At 55.0% G+C, this 18,528-nt stretch overlaps 1 protein-coding gene across 1 annotated transcript; it reads left to right on the top strand.

Annotated features, from left to right (window-relative positions):
* CADM4 (cell adhesion molecule 4) lies at positions 1–14,111 on the top strand. Its single transcript, XM_087421641.1, has 9 exons — positions 1–110; positions 9,160–9,306; positions 9,705–9,857; positions 10,134–10,268; positions 10,676–10,840; positions 10,966–11,056; positions 11,444–11,616; positions 12,422–12,550; positions 13,100–14,111. Exons 1-9 carry the CDS (start codon positions 47–49, stop codon positions 13,207–13,209), a joined length of 1,167 nt encoding a protein of 388 aa, XP_087277767.1. The 5' UTR covers positions 1–46; the 3' UTR covers positions 13,210–14,111.
* The last annotated feature ends 4,417 nt before the right edge of the window (positions 14,112–18,528 follow it).

Consider the following 18,528-nt stretch of genomic DNA (forward strand, 5'->3'; position numbering starts at 1 on the left):
CGGGCCGGGAGCGAGCGGCGGCGGCGGCGGCGGCGGCGGCGGCACCATGGGCCGGGCCCGGCGCTTCCAGTGGCCGCTGCTGCTGCTGTGGGCGGCCGCGGCGGGGCCAGGTAGGGTCGCGGGCCGGGGCCGGCCGGCCGGCCGGGCCGGGGCGGGGCGCGCCGCGGTGACAGCCCGGCCGCCGCGGGGCCGCAGAGGCCGAACAATGCGCGCGGGGCCGGGCCGGGCCCCCTCCCCGGGACAAAGCGCAGCGCGGGCCGGCGCCGGGAGCCGCGAGCGGGGGAGGGGGCGCGGGCCCCGGCCGCCGTGCCGCAGCCCCCCCACCCGCGCAGGCCCCGATCCCGGCGGGGACAAAGGGCCTGAGACCACCCCCCCTCCGGAGCCCGCCTTCTCCAGGCCGGTCCTGCTGTCCTTCTGTCCGCTCTCTGCGTCCCTCTGTCCGCCTGTCTCTGAGTCCCTCAGTCTCTCTCCTTGTCCCCCTACCCTTGTCCTCTGTCCCTCAGTCTCGAAGTCCTCTCCCTCCCTCTGTCTGTCCCTCTTTCTCCTTGCCTCCCTGTCCCCCACCTCTCTATCCTGTCTTTGTCCCCCACCTCTGTCCCTTGGCCTCTGTCCCTTTTTACTGGGTCACTCTGTCCCTCCATCATCCTCTTTATTCCCCCTTCTCTCTCCCTCTGTATTTTTGCCCTCCCTCTCTGCCCCCATTCTCCCTCTGTCCCTGTCTCGTCACTCTTGCTTCTCTATTCCCCATCTGTCCCATCCCCTTGTCTCTCTGTCCTCTGTCTTTCTGTCATGCCTGTTTCTCTAGCCCACTCTGTCACCTATCTCCCTCATTCCCCACTCTCTCTGTCCCACTCTCTCCCTGTCCCCCGTGTGTCTGCCTCTCCTCTCTACCCTTCCAGCCTCCATCCCAGGATCCCCCATCCCTATCCTTCGTTCCTCCATCTCTCCATCTCTCTGTGCCCCTGGAGTCCTGGAATTGAGTCAGGCAGGGCATCCTAAAGGGCCCTGGAGGGAAATGGATTCATGTATGTGTGTGGGGAAGAGTGTGCGGAACCTCAGCGTGTGGGCACACACGTGGATTCAGCAAATGCCTCTCCAGTGCTTCCCCTCCTCACCCATTCACACACCCAGCCCATGACTTACACAGAAGCCCCCTCCAGAACAGCCAGGGAGCCATTCACACACCCTTCTCACACACTGCAAAGAGCTGGAGACCTCCAAGATAGGGTGACCCTGAGACTGGGGACAAGGTCAGGAAATGTCACCCACACACTCACACTCTCACACTGTGTTTGCCTGGCGCCTACCACAGATCACCTCTTCCCTGGTGGGTGAAGCCACTCGTGGGAGGAGCGGATGATTGGGAGGCGGCTGGGCAGAAGTGGGAGGGCTGGGGGTTCTGTGGATTTGGGAGAGCAGTGTAACCAGATGGCACAGGGCTGGGGGCCTGCCTGGCTCTACATCCTGGCTCAGCAGCCAATGGGGTGCTCTCCCTGGGCTTCAGTTTCCCTTTCTGTAAATGAAGATGTTGAACTCAGTGACCTGAAAGGAAAGGAACTCCAGCTGGGAACTCTGAAGGGGTTTCTGGCAAGCTGGGTGCAGTTACATTTTCCCGACCTCCTAGGGTCACAGCGAGGGGCAAACCTGACCTCCTACTCTGCACCTTCCTTTCTTCTATAGTCTTCTGCCATCGCTTCAGAACTTTCCTCATGACTTCTTTTCTTTGTGGCAGACATGGCACAGTTTCCCAGATGAGCACTTTGGTACCTTAGCTACATTTCCATGTGATTTTATTTTTCTTTCTTTATTTTTTAGGCCCTAAAAAACCAGACCCATAGAACCCTGGAACCAATGAATTCAGTACATAAAGAGCCTGAGGGTATTTTAGAACGTTGACATCTTTTAGATTCTAGGATCCCAAAGCCTTTAGAATCTTGACCCCTTTAAAATTCTAGAACCTCGATGGCGTTAGCATTCCAGCCTCTTGACACCTTTAAAATTCTGAAACCTTGACCTCTTGGAGATTCTGAATCTTGACACCTCTGATGTCTGGAATCTTTTTTTTTTTTTTTTAATTTTTTTTTTTAATTTTCCCCCCAAAGCCCCAGTAGATAGTTGTATGTCATAGTTGCACATCCTTCTAGTTGCTGTATGTGGGACGCAGCCCCAGCATGGTCGGAGAAGCGGTACGTCAGTGCACGCCCGGGATCCGAACCCGGGCCGCCAGCAGCGGAGCGCGTGCACTCAACCGCTAAGCCACGGGGCCGGCCCTGATGTCTGGAATCTTGACAGCTTAGATTTGTGGGATTTTGGATTCTCAGAATGAGAATATAGCCTAGGACGACCACTTGCCCAGTTCAAGAATCTTTTCTCTGGCACTTCTGGGAGGTAGCTCGACAGGCGTGTCCCTTGTTTAGTTTTAAAGTCACTGCTTCCTGGCACCCTAATCCCTTCTGTAAACTTCCTCTAAATTAAATGTCATGGGGCTTTACAAGTTGGGAGAGAGCTAGGTGTCATGAGAAGTACTCTTGCCTGGGAGCTGAGGGACCAGGCCTCTCGGGTGTAATTTTGTGTCAGCCCTTATCCCTCTCTGAGCCTCGCTTTCCCCTTCTGTAAAGCGCGGGGTAGGAAGCCGGAGTACATGGCTTCAGAGGTGCCGCGCCTGCTTTCCTTTTCATTGGACATTTCTGAATGGATTTGGCCCCCATATTTTAGGGGGTGTCCCTGGTCCCTGCCTTTCCCCCTTAGTCACCCCGTCCTCTCTCACCTTGCCCAGCCAGCAGGAGTGGGGATGGGAGATGGGGTCCATTTGTGCCCTTTCAAAAACGTACTTTCTCTTTCCTGGCTCACTCATCTGCCAAGAATACTAGAAGAGGAAGATGAAAGAAAGAAAGAAGGGTCCAAGGAGGGCGGGCGAGAGGAAGTGAGAAAGAGAGAGAGATGAGTTGCCTGCCCAGAGATGCACACAGGCAGAAACCGAGACCCAGAGACCAGGAATTGGATGGAACAGAAGGGAGCAGAGGAAACAGATATCCAGATACAAAGAAAAGAGAGAGGGGCTGTTAAGAGTTGGGGGACCTTGTGGAAGGGGGGCTTCTTGATCCCGAGTAATGTTTCCCTCCCAGGTGACTCATTTTTCCCTGCTAAAGTTCTGACCAGCTACTTTGAGAACAGGGGGACCTTCCCCCCGGTGAGAGTCACCCCGCGGTACAGGTCTTGGGAGGTTTCTGTCACTGACCCCCACCCCCCCAGGAGCTGGATGCTTGAGACCCCGGAGCGAGGGTCAGGTTCTGCCATGGATTCCAAGACCTTAGACAGAGCAGGGCTGGGGCCTGGGGTGGGTTAATGTCGTGCGAGCCTGGCCTGTCCCCGTCTTGGGGAACACAAAGGCATCTTTCTCTCTCTGGGTGGGGTGGGGGGAGCTTGGAGACAGTCAGACTCGCCAGCACCCAATGGCTTATGGCACCAGGACCCAAGCACCCACTGGTTCCCGCCTGTGCAGACGCTAGGTCCATAGGTCCTCGGAGAACCAGGCCCCAGGGCTCCTCTGCAGGCACCCATGGGGCAGGGGACAGTGGCAGAGCCTGGTCTCTTCTGGGAGGGGGCGAACAGGCCCCTGTGGAGGGTGGAGGGTACGACAGTGAGCACTCAGTGCAGGCCTGCACCCTTCCCGGAGTAGGAATTCCTTCCCTGACCCCACAGCCATGAGGAACCTCCGGAGGACTCCCCCACCCCCTGGCTGGGCCTGAGGCCTGGAATCCAGGGAGTTCTGAATATCCCAGGAACGTGGGGGCCACAGCGGGGACTTTGTGTGTGAGGCTGCTGACTCACTCCTACGCCCCCACCTGATGCCTGGGTCCCCAGAGAGGAGAGGGACAGAGGGCTGGGGGAAGGCAGGACTGTGGTTCTGGGGGTTGAGTGTGGACCTGGAGTCAAAAGTTTGCAGGAGAGGAGGAGGCTAAGGACCTGGACTCCTGGGTCTGAGGGAGGAGGGGCTGGGGCCTGGACTCCTGGGTCTGAGGGGGTGGGGGCTGGGGGCCTGGCCTCCCGGGTCTGAGGGAGGAGGGGCTGGACTCCTGGGTCTGAGGGGCAGGGGGCTGGACTCCTGGGTCTGAGGAAGAAGGGGCTGGGGGCCTGCACTCCTGGTCTGAGGGAGGAGGGGCTGGGGGCCTGGACTCCGGGATCTGAGGGAGGAGAGGGCAGAGGTCCTAGACTCCTGGGTCTGAGATAGGAGAGGACTAGGAGTCCTGGACTTGTGTGTCAGAGGGAGCAGGGGGCTGGGGGCCTGGACTCCTGGGTCCTGAGGGAGAAGGGGGTTGGGTCCATACTCCTAGGTCTTGAGGGAGGGAGGGTTGAGGGTGCAGACTCTCGAGTCCTGAGAGAGGAAGGGGCTGGGGTCCCACTCCAGGTTTCTGAGGGAGGAGGGGCTGGGACCCTGATGCCTAGGTCCTGGGAATACAGGCGCCTTCACAAGGCTGAGCTGGGGAAGAATTGATGCTTTGTGAGAGGATGTTCGGACTCCGCCATTGATGGGGGGCTGAGGGGGGTTTGATCAGGGCGCAGGGATGTACCACCTCCCTAGGGGAGGAAGTAGGGGAAGGAGGCATGATGCCACAAGCCCCCTGGGGAGCGGATGCGGAGGGGGTGGCTGTGACCTTCCCAGAACTGTGACCTTGAGACTCCCTTGGGTATTTGCTGACTCAGGACCCAGGAAGTGCTCCCCCGCCCCCCTTAGTCTCCGTGGAAACATCCACCAGCTGTGTACTTGGGCCCCTGGCTCCTGGGTCCTGAAGGAGGAGGGGACTGGAGACTCAGACTCCTGGGTTTGAGGGGGAGAAGGCTGTCGGCTCTGCACTTCTGGATCTGAGGGAGGAGGATGCTGAGAACCCAGCCTCTGGGTCCCAGTGGAGGAGGGCGCCAGGAGCCTGGACTCCTGGATCCTGGGAGGGGAGGCAGTTAGGGGCTGGATTCCTGTGTCTGAGGGAAGAGAGTGCTGGATTCTGGGTCTCTACACATCACCTGCTCAGCCACTCTTGCCCAAACCCTCCCCAGTCCCTTTTTCCAGGCACCATCCCCATGACGACTCCTTGCTGACTCCAGGCTGTCAACACATTTTAAAGGGCCAGTGCCCCAGTCCCAAAGCTCAGCCCCTCTGACCAGAAAGTCCCGCCCCGCCACCCCCCAACCCCGAAACAAAAGCTCCCGGGACATTAATATTCCAGGCACAGACACTGTTGGTTACTGACTCCTCAGGAGGGGGAGGGAATAAGACAAAAGCCCCCCACCCTCACCCCATGTGCACCCTCAAGCAGAGAGCAGGCGATAAATTTGGGGGGACATATCCAGAGGTCCTGATGGCCCCCAGGAGATGTTGAGTTTCTGCCACTGACTTGCCTGGGACCCTTGAGCCTCATTCTCCACATCTGTAAAATGGGGGCCTAGCATTGGGCTAGCCCTGAGGTCCAGGATCTGCAGATAGGCCACAAGATGTTTTTCAAAAACGCCAGAATGTGCAGTTTTCATGTGCATGGGCATGTTTCCGGAGGTTGTAATAATAGCAGCTCTGCAGAGAGGGCTCCCTGAGCTTCAGGCAGTGGGCTAATCCCTACGAGGCAGGCACTGGCATCCCCATTTTATGGACAGGGCATCTGAGGCTCAGAAAGGTTAAGCCACTTGCCCAAGGTCATACAGATGGCAAGGGGTCCAGCTGGGATCAACCCAGGTGTTTAAGATGAGAATAATGATGTTACAAAGTCGTTGTGTGGCTGAAATGAGATCCTGTCTGACACATGCAATTCATTCCTCAGTTTCCCAGACATTTATCAAGTGCTGGGCACACTTCTAGGCACTTGGGGTGCAGCAGGAAACCCAATGGCTTACATCCCTGCCTTCACGGGCCGTATATTCTAGTGGTGGGGGCAAACAGACAATAAACAAGGAAGCAAATTAATCAAATAATGTCAGTGAAATTTCCATAGAGGAAATAAAACAATGGTGATGACATAGAAAATGTTCTGGAGGTGAAGAGACTCGGAGTGAGAGAAAGTCTGAGGAGGTGTCGATATGAGCAGAGACCCCAATGAGAACAGAAGGCAGTCCTGGGGTGATCGAGGGGGAAAAAACCTTCCAGGCAGAGGGAAGAGCAAGTGCAAAGGCCCTGAGATAGGCTCAAGCTTGGTGTGTCTGAGGGACATCAAAGCCATGAGCCTGGAGTGAAGTGAGTAGCAAGAAGGTAGTTGGAACTGCAGTCAGAGAGGGGTCAGGCCACATAGCCCCTTGAGGGCTGGGGAAGGAGTCTAGATTTTGTTCTAAGTGTAATGGGCAGCCTTTGGAGGGTTTTAAGTAGAGAGGTGACTTGATCTGATTTACCTTTTTGAAAAATCCATCTGGCTGCTGTGTAGAGAATGGCCTAGAGGGAGGCAGGCATGGAAGCAGGGAGACCTATGAGTAGCTCTTGACGGTCCTGGGGAGAGATGGTGTCATTGGACTAGGGTGACGGTAGAAGAGGTGGACAAAGGTGAGTAGATTTGGGATATATTTTGGAGGTAGAGTGGATAGATCTTGCTGATGGCATGGGTGTTAGAGGTGAAGGAAAGGGGAAGAACTTGGATGATTTGTAGGTTTTTGGTCTGAGCAACTGGGTGGATCGTTGTGACATTTACTGAGATTGAGAAAACATGGGGAGGAAAATATTTGGGGCAAGGATTAGACATGTTAAGCTTGATATTCCAGGAGGTGCTAGATAAACCCCGAATAGTGGCTTAAATACACAAAGCATTATATTCAAACAGAAAAAAAGTCCAGAAGTAAGCATCCAGGGCTTTATGGCAGCTCCACATCATCACCAGAGACTCAGGCACCTTCCAGCTCTTGGTTCCTCCATCCCTCCTGCCCTTCGCCTCGTGGTCCAGTATGGCGGCCACAATTCTAGGCATCACGTCCAGGCAGCGTAAGGTGACTTGGTGTAAAAAGGACTTCTTTTTTTTTTTTTTTAGGAAGTCCTCTCAAAATTATTACATGACACTTTTTCTTATATCCATTTGGACAAAACTTTATTACATGGCCTCACTTAGCTGCAAGGAAATCTGGGAAATATCTCTTTCTGTTGCATCAGGGCAACCACAAAATACAATCAGGGTCCTTTTACTAAGGAGAGAGGGAAGAATGGATGCAGGGTAGGAAGCTAGCTGTCTCTGCCTCCATCCCCCGGAATTAATCTTTTCCACCCCTCAGCCCCCAAATCAGGTTACCTATCGCTCTTACAGAAAACATAACACTTTTGATGGGATATTGCAGTGATTTCTGTCTACCTCCCCATAAATCTTGAAGGCCTTCCAGGACTGGGACCTTATCTGACTCATCTCTGGGTGCCCAGCCCCTGAAAACTTATCCGCTGCTCAGGAAGTATGCTCAAAATGCTCAAATGAATGAATGAGACAGAATGTAAGAGACAGGCAGCGATAGTTATCCAGCATTTAAAGGTAAATAACCAGATCTGATCAGGGCACTTTCCTGCTTCAAAACCTCCACTTGGAGCCTTCAGGATAAAAGCTAACCTCCTGGCTTGCCTTTGAGGCCCTTTGCTAGCACATTCCATGCCCCCTCACCAAGGCCAGACACTTTTCACTCAAACAGCCAGGAGTGGAAGTGGATGCAGTGGCTCTGCCACTCTAAGGCTGTGACCCTGGGCAAGTCATTTTCTTTCTCTGGACCAATTCTGTCATCTATAAAATGGGAATTGGAAAACAGCTAGAGATTGATAACAGTGTCCACCTTTTTCAGGTATTGTGATGATTAAATGGAAAATATATAGGTGATGCCCTTAGCACAGAGCCTGGCACAGCAAGTGTCTAATAAACAGTAGCTACTGTGGTTATTGTTTTTTGAAGATGACTATGACAATGATGACGGTGATGCTGATAATCAGTCTCAGCTCTGAGTTTACTCCAGGCTGTTTCCTCTGCTGGAAACACCCCCTCGCTAATTCCCTATCTTGTTCCTCTGATTAATCAGGGTAGGTTAACTGCTGTAACAACAGCACTGAAATCTCCACGGCTTAACAAAAAAGTGTATTCCTCACTTGGGTTACAGTCCTGTGTGTGGGCAGTCAGTCAGGGCCCTGGGCTCCTTCCAGCTTGTGGTCCAGAAATCAGTCACGTGGCCCCACGTCAGTACAAGGGATCCTAGGAAGTGGAGTCTACTCATGTGTTGTACCAGTTAACTTTAGCGGTGTAACAGACCCTCCAAAACTTAGTGCCTTTAAACAACAATCACATTATTTGCTCATGACTCTGGGGGTCACCAACTGGGACTGGATCCGTTGGGCAGTTCTTCTCTTGGTCTCTGCCGGGGTCACTCATGTGGCTGCAGTCACCTGGTGGTGTAACTGGGCTGGATGGTCCAGGATGGCCTCACTCACATGGCTGGCAGTTGGTGCTGGCTGTTGGGTGGGCTTCCCTCTCTCTGTGATCTCTCATCCTCAAGGAAGCTAGTCCAGGCGTCTTCACCCAACAGTCTCAGGGCAGCACAGGGCCATGAGTGGGAAGCTGCAAGGTCTCTTAAGGCCTAGGCTCCAGAACTCATACAATATCACTTCTAGCAAATTCTGTTGGTCAAAGCAAGTCACAAGACCAGATTCGCAGAGGTGGAGTGCCTCCTTAATGGGAGGAGCAGCAAAGTCACCTTACAAAGGGCATGTACTGGAAGAATAGTGTAGCCGTCTCTGCAGACAAGCTACAACGTGTGCCCATGTGTGAAAGATGGGGTTTGGTGAACACATAGCAGTTTCCCACACCTGGTGAACTTCTGCTCACTCTTTAAGATCTGGATCCAATGGTGCTTTCTTCCAGAAGCTTCTCTGATCACCCATCTCCCTAGGCAGTCTTAGTCTGCCTTTCCTCTGGGCTCCCAGTGTGCCCTCTGCTGCCCCCATTAGAGCACATACCACTGGATCTTGACTGCAGCTCATCTAAAGCAGGGAGCAGGTTCCCTCCATCTCCTAGACTCCAGACCACAGGAAATGTTGGGTGTAATGAACTGAATGAGAGGGGAAGGAGAGGGACTGGAGGTTTGGATGGGAGAAACACAGAGGAAGAGATAAAAGATCGAGTTGCAGCCCTCAACGCGTCTCCTCTTCTGTCTGTCTGTCTACTGGTCCAGGGGCAGGACAGGAAGTGCAGACGGAGAATGTGACAGTGGCTGAGGGTGGGGTGGCTGAGATAACCTGCCGTCTGCACCAGTACGATGGGTCCATAGTTGTCATTCAGAACCCAGCGCGGCAGACCCTCTTCTTCAACGGCACCCGCGGTGAGTACTGGGGTCCGAATCCTGAGTCTTGAGGGAGGAGAGGGCTGAGGCCTGACTCCTGTGTCCTGAAAGAGGACAGAGCTGAGTCTGGACTCCTGAGTCTGAGGGAGGAAGAGGCTGGAGGCCTGGACTCCTGGATCTGAGGGAGGAGAGGCTGGGGGCCTGGACTCCTGGGTTGTGACAGAGCATGGAGCTGGGGGTCTGGACTCTGGTCCTGTGGGCGGGAGGGCCTGAATCATTATGGGTTCCCAGGGCAGTAACTAGCTGGACAGCGTAGACATGTAGGTTTGGCTGGAGAAAAGAGGCAGAGGACGGGACTCTAAGCTCCTGGAGGAAGGGTGGGACCCCTGAAGCCATGATTCCCCAAGTTCACTCCTTCCCCCGTTCCCTCTCTCTAGCCCTGAAGGACGAGCGTTTCCAGCTTGAGGAGTTCTCCCCGCGCCGGGTGCGGATCCGGCTCTCAGATGCCCGCCTGGAGGATGAGGGGGGCTACTTCTGCCAGCTCTACACGGAAGATACCCACCACCAGATTGCCACGCTCACTGTACTGGGTAACAGCGTCCCCCTCCTCTGACCCATCCCCTCTGCCTTTCTCCTCTGCTTATCCGTTATCCTAGACCTGACCCTGGTAGTTTTTAGCCTCCTGGACAGCTGGCCCCAGTAAATATGGCCTGTTTTCCTGACTTCTGGCCTCTGTGTTTGACCTCTGCCACCTGGGACCCTTGTTCCCCTTTGGTCCCTGGGATCCCGCAGTCTGGTTACTTTGAGCCCACCTCCGTGCCTCCCCTGACGCCCCCTTCCCCTTTACCCCCTTCTCCCTGCGGCAGTGGCCCCCGAGAATCCGGTGGTGGAGGTCCGGGAGCAGGCGGTGGAGGGCGGCGAGGTCGAGCTCAGCTGCCTCGTGCCGCGGTCCCGCCCGGCAGCCACCCTGCGCTGGTACCGGGACCGCAAGGAGCTGAAAGGTACTACCTGGAGCGGGGATGGGGTGGACGGGGGAGGTTCCGGAGGGGGGCGGGACTCGAGAGGAGGCGGTGTTCAGGGGGCGTGGCTTAGGAAGGGCTCATTTATGTGTGGGCGGGGCTTGGAGAAGGCGCACAGTTTCTGGCAGACACTAGCCACTCAATATGCAGCTATGTAACAAACTGATAGACGAGAGGGCGTGGGAATGAGAGAGGGAGGAACTTTGGGAAGAGGCACGTGGGGTTGTGGGCCGGGTTCGGGGAGGGGCGTGGTTGGGGAATATGGGGCGTGGCCTATCGGTAAGGGGCGGAGCTTGGCAAATAGCCTGCTTTGGGATTGGCTAGAGGTGTTCTCCTCGGTGGGCGGAGCCGGAATCCCGGCCTGACAGTCTACGGGCCGGGCGGGGCAGGCGTGAGCAGCGCCCAGGAAAATGGCAAGGTCTGGAGCGTGGCGAGCACAGTGCGGTTTCGCGTGGACCGCAAGGACGATGGCGGTATCGTCATCTGCGAGGCGCAGAACCAGGCGCTGCCCTCCGGACACAGCAAGCAGACGCAGTACGTGCTGGACGTGCAGTGTAAGTGCCGGGCGGTCTGGGACCCGAGGGAGGAGGGTCCCAACGCCAGCCGCCCGCCCCCGGGAGGGCTGCAGCCCTGCGTGATGACCCGGACAACCACTCTCCCATCTCACGTCTGCCCACAGACTCCCCCACGGCCCGGATCCATGCCTCCCAAGCTGTGGTGAGGGAGGGAGACACGCTGGTGCTGACGTGTGCTGTAACGGGGAACCCCAGGTGAGCTCTGGGGGGCCCAAGGAGAAGACTGGGGACCTGGACACCTGTGTCTCAGGAAAGAGGGGGCTGGGGCCCGGACTTCTGAGTCCTGAGGGAGGACGGGTCTGGGGGCTCAGACTCCTAGATCCTGAGGAAGGAGGCTGTGGGGCCCGGACTCCTGGATTCTGAGGGTGGAAGAGGCTGGGGGGGGGGGTGGGTCGGGGCTAGGATTCCTGATATCCTGATGGATGGATGGAATCTGGGCACGGGACGGTTGGTTTGCTAGAAAGGAAAGGGCTAGTAGGGACCCTCTTATTTGGAGATGCTGCATATCTAGATTCCTGAGAAGTCAGAATTGGGTGCTGGCACCTGCGTCCCTAACTCTCACTATATTTTACTCCCGCCCAGGCCAAACCAGATCCGCTGGAACCGCGGGAATGAGTCTTTGCCGGAGCGGGCCGAGGCGGTCGGGGAGACGCTGACACTGCCCGGCCTGGTATCAGCGGATAACGGCACCTACACCTGCGAGACGTCGAACAAGCACGGCCACGCGAGGGCGCTCTATGTGCTGGTGGTCTACGGTGAGGGCAGGCTGCAGTGGGCCTGGGGGCGGGGCTCAGGGCAGGGGCGGGGCCTCTTAGGGCGGGGCCTTGGGAATGGGCGGGCTGGATTGGATGGTCCAAGGCCTGCAGGGCGTTGGAGGGCGGGGCCTGTTCGGGGGTGGAGGGGGTCAACAGCCAAGAGTTCTTATAGTTCTGGGGCAGACTGACCGCCTGGGTTCAGATTCGGTTCTGCAGCATTCTATTGCGAGTGACTTTGCGTCTTAGTTTCCTCATCCATAAAGTGGAAATAAGCACCTACCTCATAGGGTTGTTGTGAAGATTATATGAGCTAAATATATAAAGCGGGTGGAATGGCCCCTAGCACAAAATAAGTGTGATGTGTTTAGCTCTGACAATGGTGGGGCAGGAATTTTGGAAGTGGTTAGGCCCTAGCGCAGCATTTTAAAAACCTGGAGCATTTTAGACGAGATGGGAAGGGACTGGGACCTAAGGTTCCGTGGGGAAAGAAACAGTCAAAAGAAAAGGGATGCGGTGTTTCTGTTCTCTGGGGAGTGCGGTGGGAGAAGGAGGCAGGATGCGTATTAGCAAAATGACTCGGTCCGGGTGGGGCCGTGTACAAATCAACAGCATTCCTTGAGGAAGTGGAGCATCAGGGGAGAGGCGCCCTGAGAAGGGGCCACCAGGTGGCAGTAATTTTTGAGGGGCGTGGCGCGTAAAAGGGGGCGGTTAGATGGAGTGTGCGCAATGGTTTAAGAGGTTGACAGCGATGGCCGGGCTGGGACCGTCCTCTGATGACCTGTCCTGCCCCCTGTCCCTCTGGCAGACCCCGGTGCGGTGGTAGAGGCGCAGACGTCGGTGCCCTACGCCATCGTGGGCGGCATCCTGGCGCTACTGGTGTTTCTGATCATCTGTGTGCTGGTGGGCATGGTCTGGTGCTCGGTACGGCAGAAGGGTGAGTGGGTCGGGGTCTGAGGGTCTGCATTCAGCGAGGGGTGTGGTTAGTTGTGAGATTTGAACAGGGCGAGGCGTAGAGCCCGATTCGAAAGAGGGCGAGCGTAGAGCCGGGATAACAAGGAGGCGGAGCCTAGATCCTGGATTTGAAACCCAGTGGGACCTGAGACCATGATTCCCAAAGGGGCGGGTCTTTCGGCCCAGGACTGTAACAGGGGTGAAAAGTTGAATTAAGGCCATGGGTTTGAATAAAACAACTTATCTTCCTAATTGCTGGATTCGTTGGGAGCAGAGCAAGGGGATTCCACCAAGAGAACAGATAAGGGTTGACCTTTGCATGAACTTTTAGAGTCTTCCTAATTCTGCTTTTACCTCTTTCTCTGCCCCTGTTCTGCTATTCCCTGGACTTGATTCTCTCTCCCTGTATGTTCCATTTCTCCCTCTTCCTTCGTCTGGTGTGTCTTGTCTGGCTCCCTCTTCCCGTATATTTCTCTCCAACTCCTGGGTTGACATATATGTCACCACTGCCTGGGGATCTGTCACCCCTCAGGCTCCTATCTGACCCACGAGGCCAGTGGCCTGGATGAGCAGGGAGAAGCAAGAGAAGCCTTTCTCAATGGCAGCGACGGACACAAGAGGAAAGAAGAATTCTTCATCTGACCCCACCTCCACCCCAGGCCTGGGCTGGGGTCCACCCCACTGCCAGCGGCAAAGACATTTACCAGAGTCTGGGATGGTGGGCTTCTCCCCCACCACTAACACCTCAGATGCTTGGGCAGGGATGGGGGTGTCAGATGCCTGAGTCTCCACAAGGGCCAGAAGCAAGGGCCCAGAGGTCTGGGTCCCCCAGGGGGCAGGGGCCAAAGGTCCCCCCAAGTCCAGGGCGGGTGGTAGGGATTGGGTTGGGGGAAAATAACTGGGGGAAGGCCAGGGCCCCTAGGCTGCAGAACCAGGTCTTGTGGGGAGGGGGTCAGATTCTGGGAAGGGCAGGGTGGGCAGGGAAGGGGAATGCAGATTTCTTTGGGGGTCCCAGACCCCATGCCAGCCATTGTAGGAGTTCCACAGAGCTCTGGGCACCTCTTTGCAAAGCCATGTTTGCACGGTGGGGGTAAGGGTGGGGGGAGGGCATGGAAACAGGGATTCTGTGTCTTTGTGTCATAACTTGGATGGGGGCAGTGAGGGAGACAGCCCCGACCCTTTTCTCCAATCCCCCTTTCCCAGGTTCCTGGGCTCCCCTTCCCTCCAACCCCTCCCCCCACATCAGTCCCACCCATTTTTGTCTCTCTGTCCACCCACTCCTGGGGGGGCCTTCCCCGTCTCTCCTCCAGGCCCCCCGGGGAGGGGTAAGGGAGTTGGGGGGGAGTGCGTTGGTCTCTATGGTTTTATATATAATATATTAAAAAAAATCAAAAATCTGTATGAAAATATCAGATTGTGCCCCCCCCCTTCCTGGCTTTTGCCCCTTTTTCTTGTTTTAAAAAAAAAACAAAAACACATTTTGTACGGGCCGGGGAGGGGGTTTGGCAATCCCACTAACCACCATTAAACTGAGGAGAGAACAAGTGTTTGGGGTGGCTGTGTGTCTGTCCCTCTACCTAGAGCTGCACTGTGTTGGGAGGGGGACTGAACTAAGGGAGCGGGGAGGGAGAGGAGTGGGATGGTTGCTGGTGAACAGTATAGGCCAGGAGAGGGTACTTACCTCTCCAACGGCACCTCCACCCTTCTAAGAAACCTGGGGTTTTTCCTGGCCACTCCTTCAGCCAAAAGTCACCAAGTCTTGGCTCTCTGAGCTACCCTATCTCCAACCAATGGCCTGGACCCTTCCCCTGGCCTACCCCCTACCCCCAACTTCACTCTCCAAAGGAGATTTCAATTACTCACACCTCGCTCTGTCAAACAAAATCTGTCCCTGCTCTTCTCAAAACCTCTCCGTAGCTCCCTGTCACCTCTAGATCGAGTCAGAGCTCCTTAGCCTAGCATTCCAGGCTCCTCATTCATTCATCTAAATTTTAGGTGAGTGATTCTAATTTTAGATACAAAAATATATTGACCTCTTACTTTGTGCCAGGTACTGCTCAAAGGCGTGAAGATGCCATGGTGAATAAAACAGGCAAATGTTAGGTGTTTCAGACAGCTTAGCGCTAATCTGAAACTTGATCCTCTTCTAGGCACTGAGGACCCAAAATGAAAAAGGGTGACTCTATTCTTACCCTCATGAAGCTTTCATGAGGAAAACAGACTACAGCAAGGAAGCAAAATCTGAATTTCAGATTGCCATGAGTGCTATTAAGATAAGATGCAGAGTAAGGGGCTGTAGGCTACCATTTTCTTTAAACTTGTTATTATTGGAAAACTTCAAACATACAGAAGTAGACAGAACAGGAACATGAAGTCCCCTGCACCCTTCACCACAGCTTCAACAACCATCAACTCACAGCCAGTCCTGCTTTATCCACAACCCTGCTCCCTTCTGGAAAGCAAATCTGGAGGTGCTATGTTAGAAAGATCCAGAAAACCTGTCAGACTGACATCTGTGCCAAGATAGGAATGAGGAGCACAACAGCAAGTATTCAAAGATCAGAGGGAAAAGCATTTTCAGGCAAAGGGAACAGCATGGGCAAAGGCCTGAGACGGTAAAGAGACTGGGGTGTTTGAGGGGAAGTGGAGCTAGACAGGAGTGGATATAAAGAGGAGAGAGAGGTGGGTGAGGTCAGAGATAAGCAGGGCCAGACGCTGTGTACAGCCCATGGGCCATGATAGAGTTTAGATTTTTTTCTAAGTATAATGAGATCTCATTAGCAAGTTTTAAGCTGGAACATGAGTCACTTCCTAGAAGCCTGGAATGTTGCAATACCTTTCTATACTCTCAGCATGAAGTCTGAGCTCAACATCACCTGTAGAAGACTTTCCCCTCTCTGTTCCAGGCATACTAAACTGCTTTCACTTCCTCAAACCATGCATTTTTTTTTTTTTGCCTCTAGGCCTTTGCCCTTGCTGTTTCCTCTGCCAGAAAGATTCCCTCTCTAGTTGGCTTCTATTCATCCTTGGCTTAAAGATCACCACCTCTTGGAAGCCTTCCAGGCTGGGGCAGGCGCCTCCTCTGGCTCCCACAGCTTCCTATGCTCCAGTCATCCCAACTTTGACCGCTCTGGCTTGTGGTTGATTATGTGTGGATCTCCTTCCTTTGACTGGGGCGCCTCTTGTTCACTGCGGAAACCATAGTGCCCACTAGCACAAGGCCTGACACATAGGAGAGCAATAAATATTTATCCTGGCTAGCGGGGAGGGTTGTGAGGGTTGGTAAGGGTCCTAGCCCTTGTAGCCGCTCTCGGGATGCAAACTGATCCTAAGACAAGGCTCCCCGCTTCGCGCTAGTCCGCAGTCCCTGTGCGCACGCGCATTGCTCAGGCGCCCCCACCCCACATATGCTAATCACTGCGCTCCGAAGTACGGCCTCTCCGGGGAATATGCAAATCACCCCTTTCAGCGCCCGAGGCCTCCCATTGTCCCGCGCGAAGATTATGCAAATGAGAAGGCCTCAGGTCCAGGATCCAGGCAGAGCGGGCGCCCCCCACCCCCAGCGCATCCTATTTTCTACAAGGCGCGTTCCTGCTCGCTCAAGCACGCGCGAGTCTTGCAGTTTCTCGTTCCGCCGGGCTGCGGACTGTACCAAGTAAACCCGGACAGCGGGGGGCAAAGCCCGAAACCCCCTGCGCGGGCCTCGTCGAGAGCCCGACTCGGAGACCCCCCTTCCCACTGTGAGACAGGAACGGTCCATCTCTCCGCGCAAGCGCCCTAGGCTCTTCACGCCCCCCGCACTCCCTCCTACCCCACCAGCAGCGCAGGCGCAGAGCCCGGGCGTGCAGCCGCCGCCGCCGAGCCGGAGCGGGGGCCGTCGGCGCCGGTGAGTGTCCGGGATGGAGGCGCGCGGGGCATGCTGGGAAGCGGGCGCTACGGCACCGCTGCATGATGGGAGTGACGGCTCCCGCCACCGAGGAGCCGGCCGCGGTCTTGGCCCGTGATGGCCTGAGGGCGAGCCCAGGCTGCCTTTTCTCCCCCCACGCGGCTCCGTGCAGCCCTGGGCATCCTGGGAAAACAGGACTCCCCGCCCTAAAGCACTGTGGGAGTCGGTCGCTAGTCGTTATGGGCCTGGTGCATTGGGGAAGAATTATCTTAGCTCCTTGTGGGGAACCGGTCCCTTTTGTCACACCCCTTCCTCTGAGCATCCTCGAAGCTTAGAGTGCTTCGATGCAGAGCACCTTGGAGGGTGGTCATTATAGGCCCGAGGCATCCTGGGAAGAATTGCCGCAGAGCTTTGTCGGGACTGGTCTTTACTGCCCCTCATAAGGTTTTGCTTTGGCCTCCTTGCCCTCGCATTGTGGGACCGCGTGCCTATTATGTTCGCGCAGAGCTTTCTGGGAGTTGGTTGCTATGGGCTTGGGACATTGTGGGGTCTCTTGGGCGCTGTGTTTTCCTTACGGTAGTGAGGGAGTCTCGTTTATGCTCCTCTAAGATCGTGGGAGTCAGTCTGGCCGCCGTAGTCATTGTAGGAATGGGACTTGTGCGCTACTGAATGGCTCCACCTGACCTCTGGAATACTCTGGAAGGGGCCTTGGAAGGGGACTCTGGATGTGGGCTTGGGGCAGGGTAGGCTGGACTGGTGAGCCATGTCTCCTGGTAATCTCATGGGAAGTCCTGATTGCCCCTGGTGTATGGTTGCCAGTTAAAATCGAGAAAGCCCTGAATTTCAGATAGATAAATAATCTTTTAGAAATGTACGTCCCAAATGTTGCAAGGAACATATGTATATTAAATAATCCTTTGTTGTTTATCCGAAATTCAAATTTAACTGGGTGTCGTCTGATTTTATTTACTAAATCTGGCAAGCTTATCGAGGTGTGAAATAGAATTGCCAAAGTAAGTGGGGCTGAACAGGCAATAGGGTGTTATGAGAACTCTCCCCTACCAGTTATAAATCCTCTGTCCCGAAAGCCCATCCAAGTGTCTTTAGAAAGCCCCCCTGCCGTTGATGGCAGCCCTCTCATCCCCCGGCCTCCTCCAGGCTTCAATCCTAATCTTTTTCTCTTTAGTCCCCAGCATTAAACTTGACCTCCAGGCTTTGAAGGGATGGTGTACTTTCCAGCATTGTATGCCCAGTGCCGTCCGTAGTGTATAAGAGGTGCAGCTGAGGCTGCCAACCCCTTCACTGACTTGCTCTGCCTGGCTCTCTACTGTTAGGAAGTGCAGTGAGAGACAAAAGAAGTGCTCTGTGTCTGTGTCTGTGTGTGTGTATGTGTGTAGGGAGGTATTGGTGAAGAGGGAGAGGAAGGAGAGGAGTCAGAGAAGGCTTCTTGGAAGAGGCAGGGGTGGTATTTGCATTGGGAAGAAGTACAGAGGTTCTTGTGTTTGAGGTGGGCTTTGAAGGGTAAATAGGAGTTCTCCAAGCAGACAAGGGGAAAGGAGGACGCTCTAGAACGCAACAGCAGGATTTGCTAAGACCCACAGATGTGAAAAATCCTGGCATGCGCAGGGAGAAGGGAGAAGTCTGGAATGGCTGGAGTGGGATTTATAGAGGCTTGGGGATGGGAGTAACACCCACTGTTAATGGAGTGCCTGCCACATACCAGCAATTTATGCGAATGAGCCTACTGAATCTTCAAAAACTCTTTTCAGCAAAGGGATCATTTTATGAGAAGTGGGATGACATGGCTTCAAATCCCAGTTCACCCAGCTACCAGTTGGTGTGACCTTGGGCTACTTGTTAATCCTCTTTGTGCCTCAGTCTCCTTCTCTGTACTAAGGAGATAATAATCTGTCTCAACATGGTTATGAGGGGTACATGAGTTAAGCCCCAGAAGCTCTTTTTGTACTGAGAAGGAAACTGGCTAGATTTAGGATTCAAACCTAGACACGGGGCCGGCCCAGTGGCGTAGTGGTTAAGGCCGCTCTGCTTCAGCAGCCCGGGGTTTGCGGGTTTGG

Source organism: Ceratotherium simum, chromosome 33, assembly GCF_057802395.1.
Source record: "Ceratotherium simum simum isolate JZ-2026a chromosome 33, ASM5780239v1, whole genome shotgun sequence".
NCBI classification, from domain to species: domain Eukaryota; kingdom Metazoa; phylum Chordata; class Mammalia; order Perissodactyla; family Rhinocerotidae; genus Ceratotherium; species Ceratotherium simum.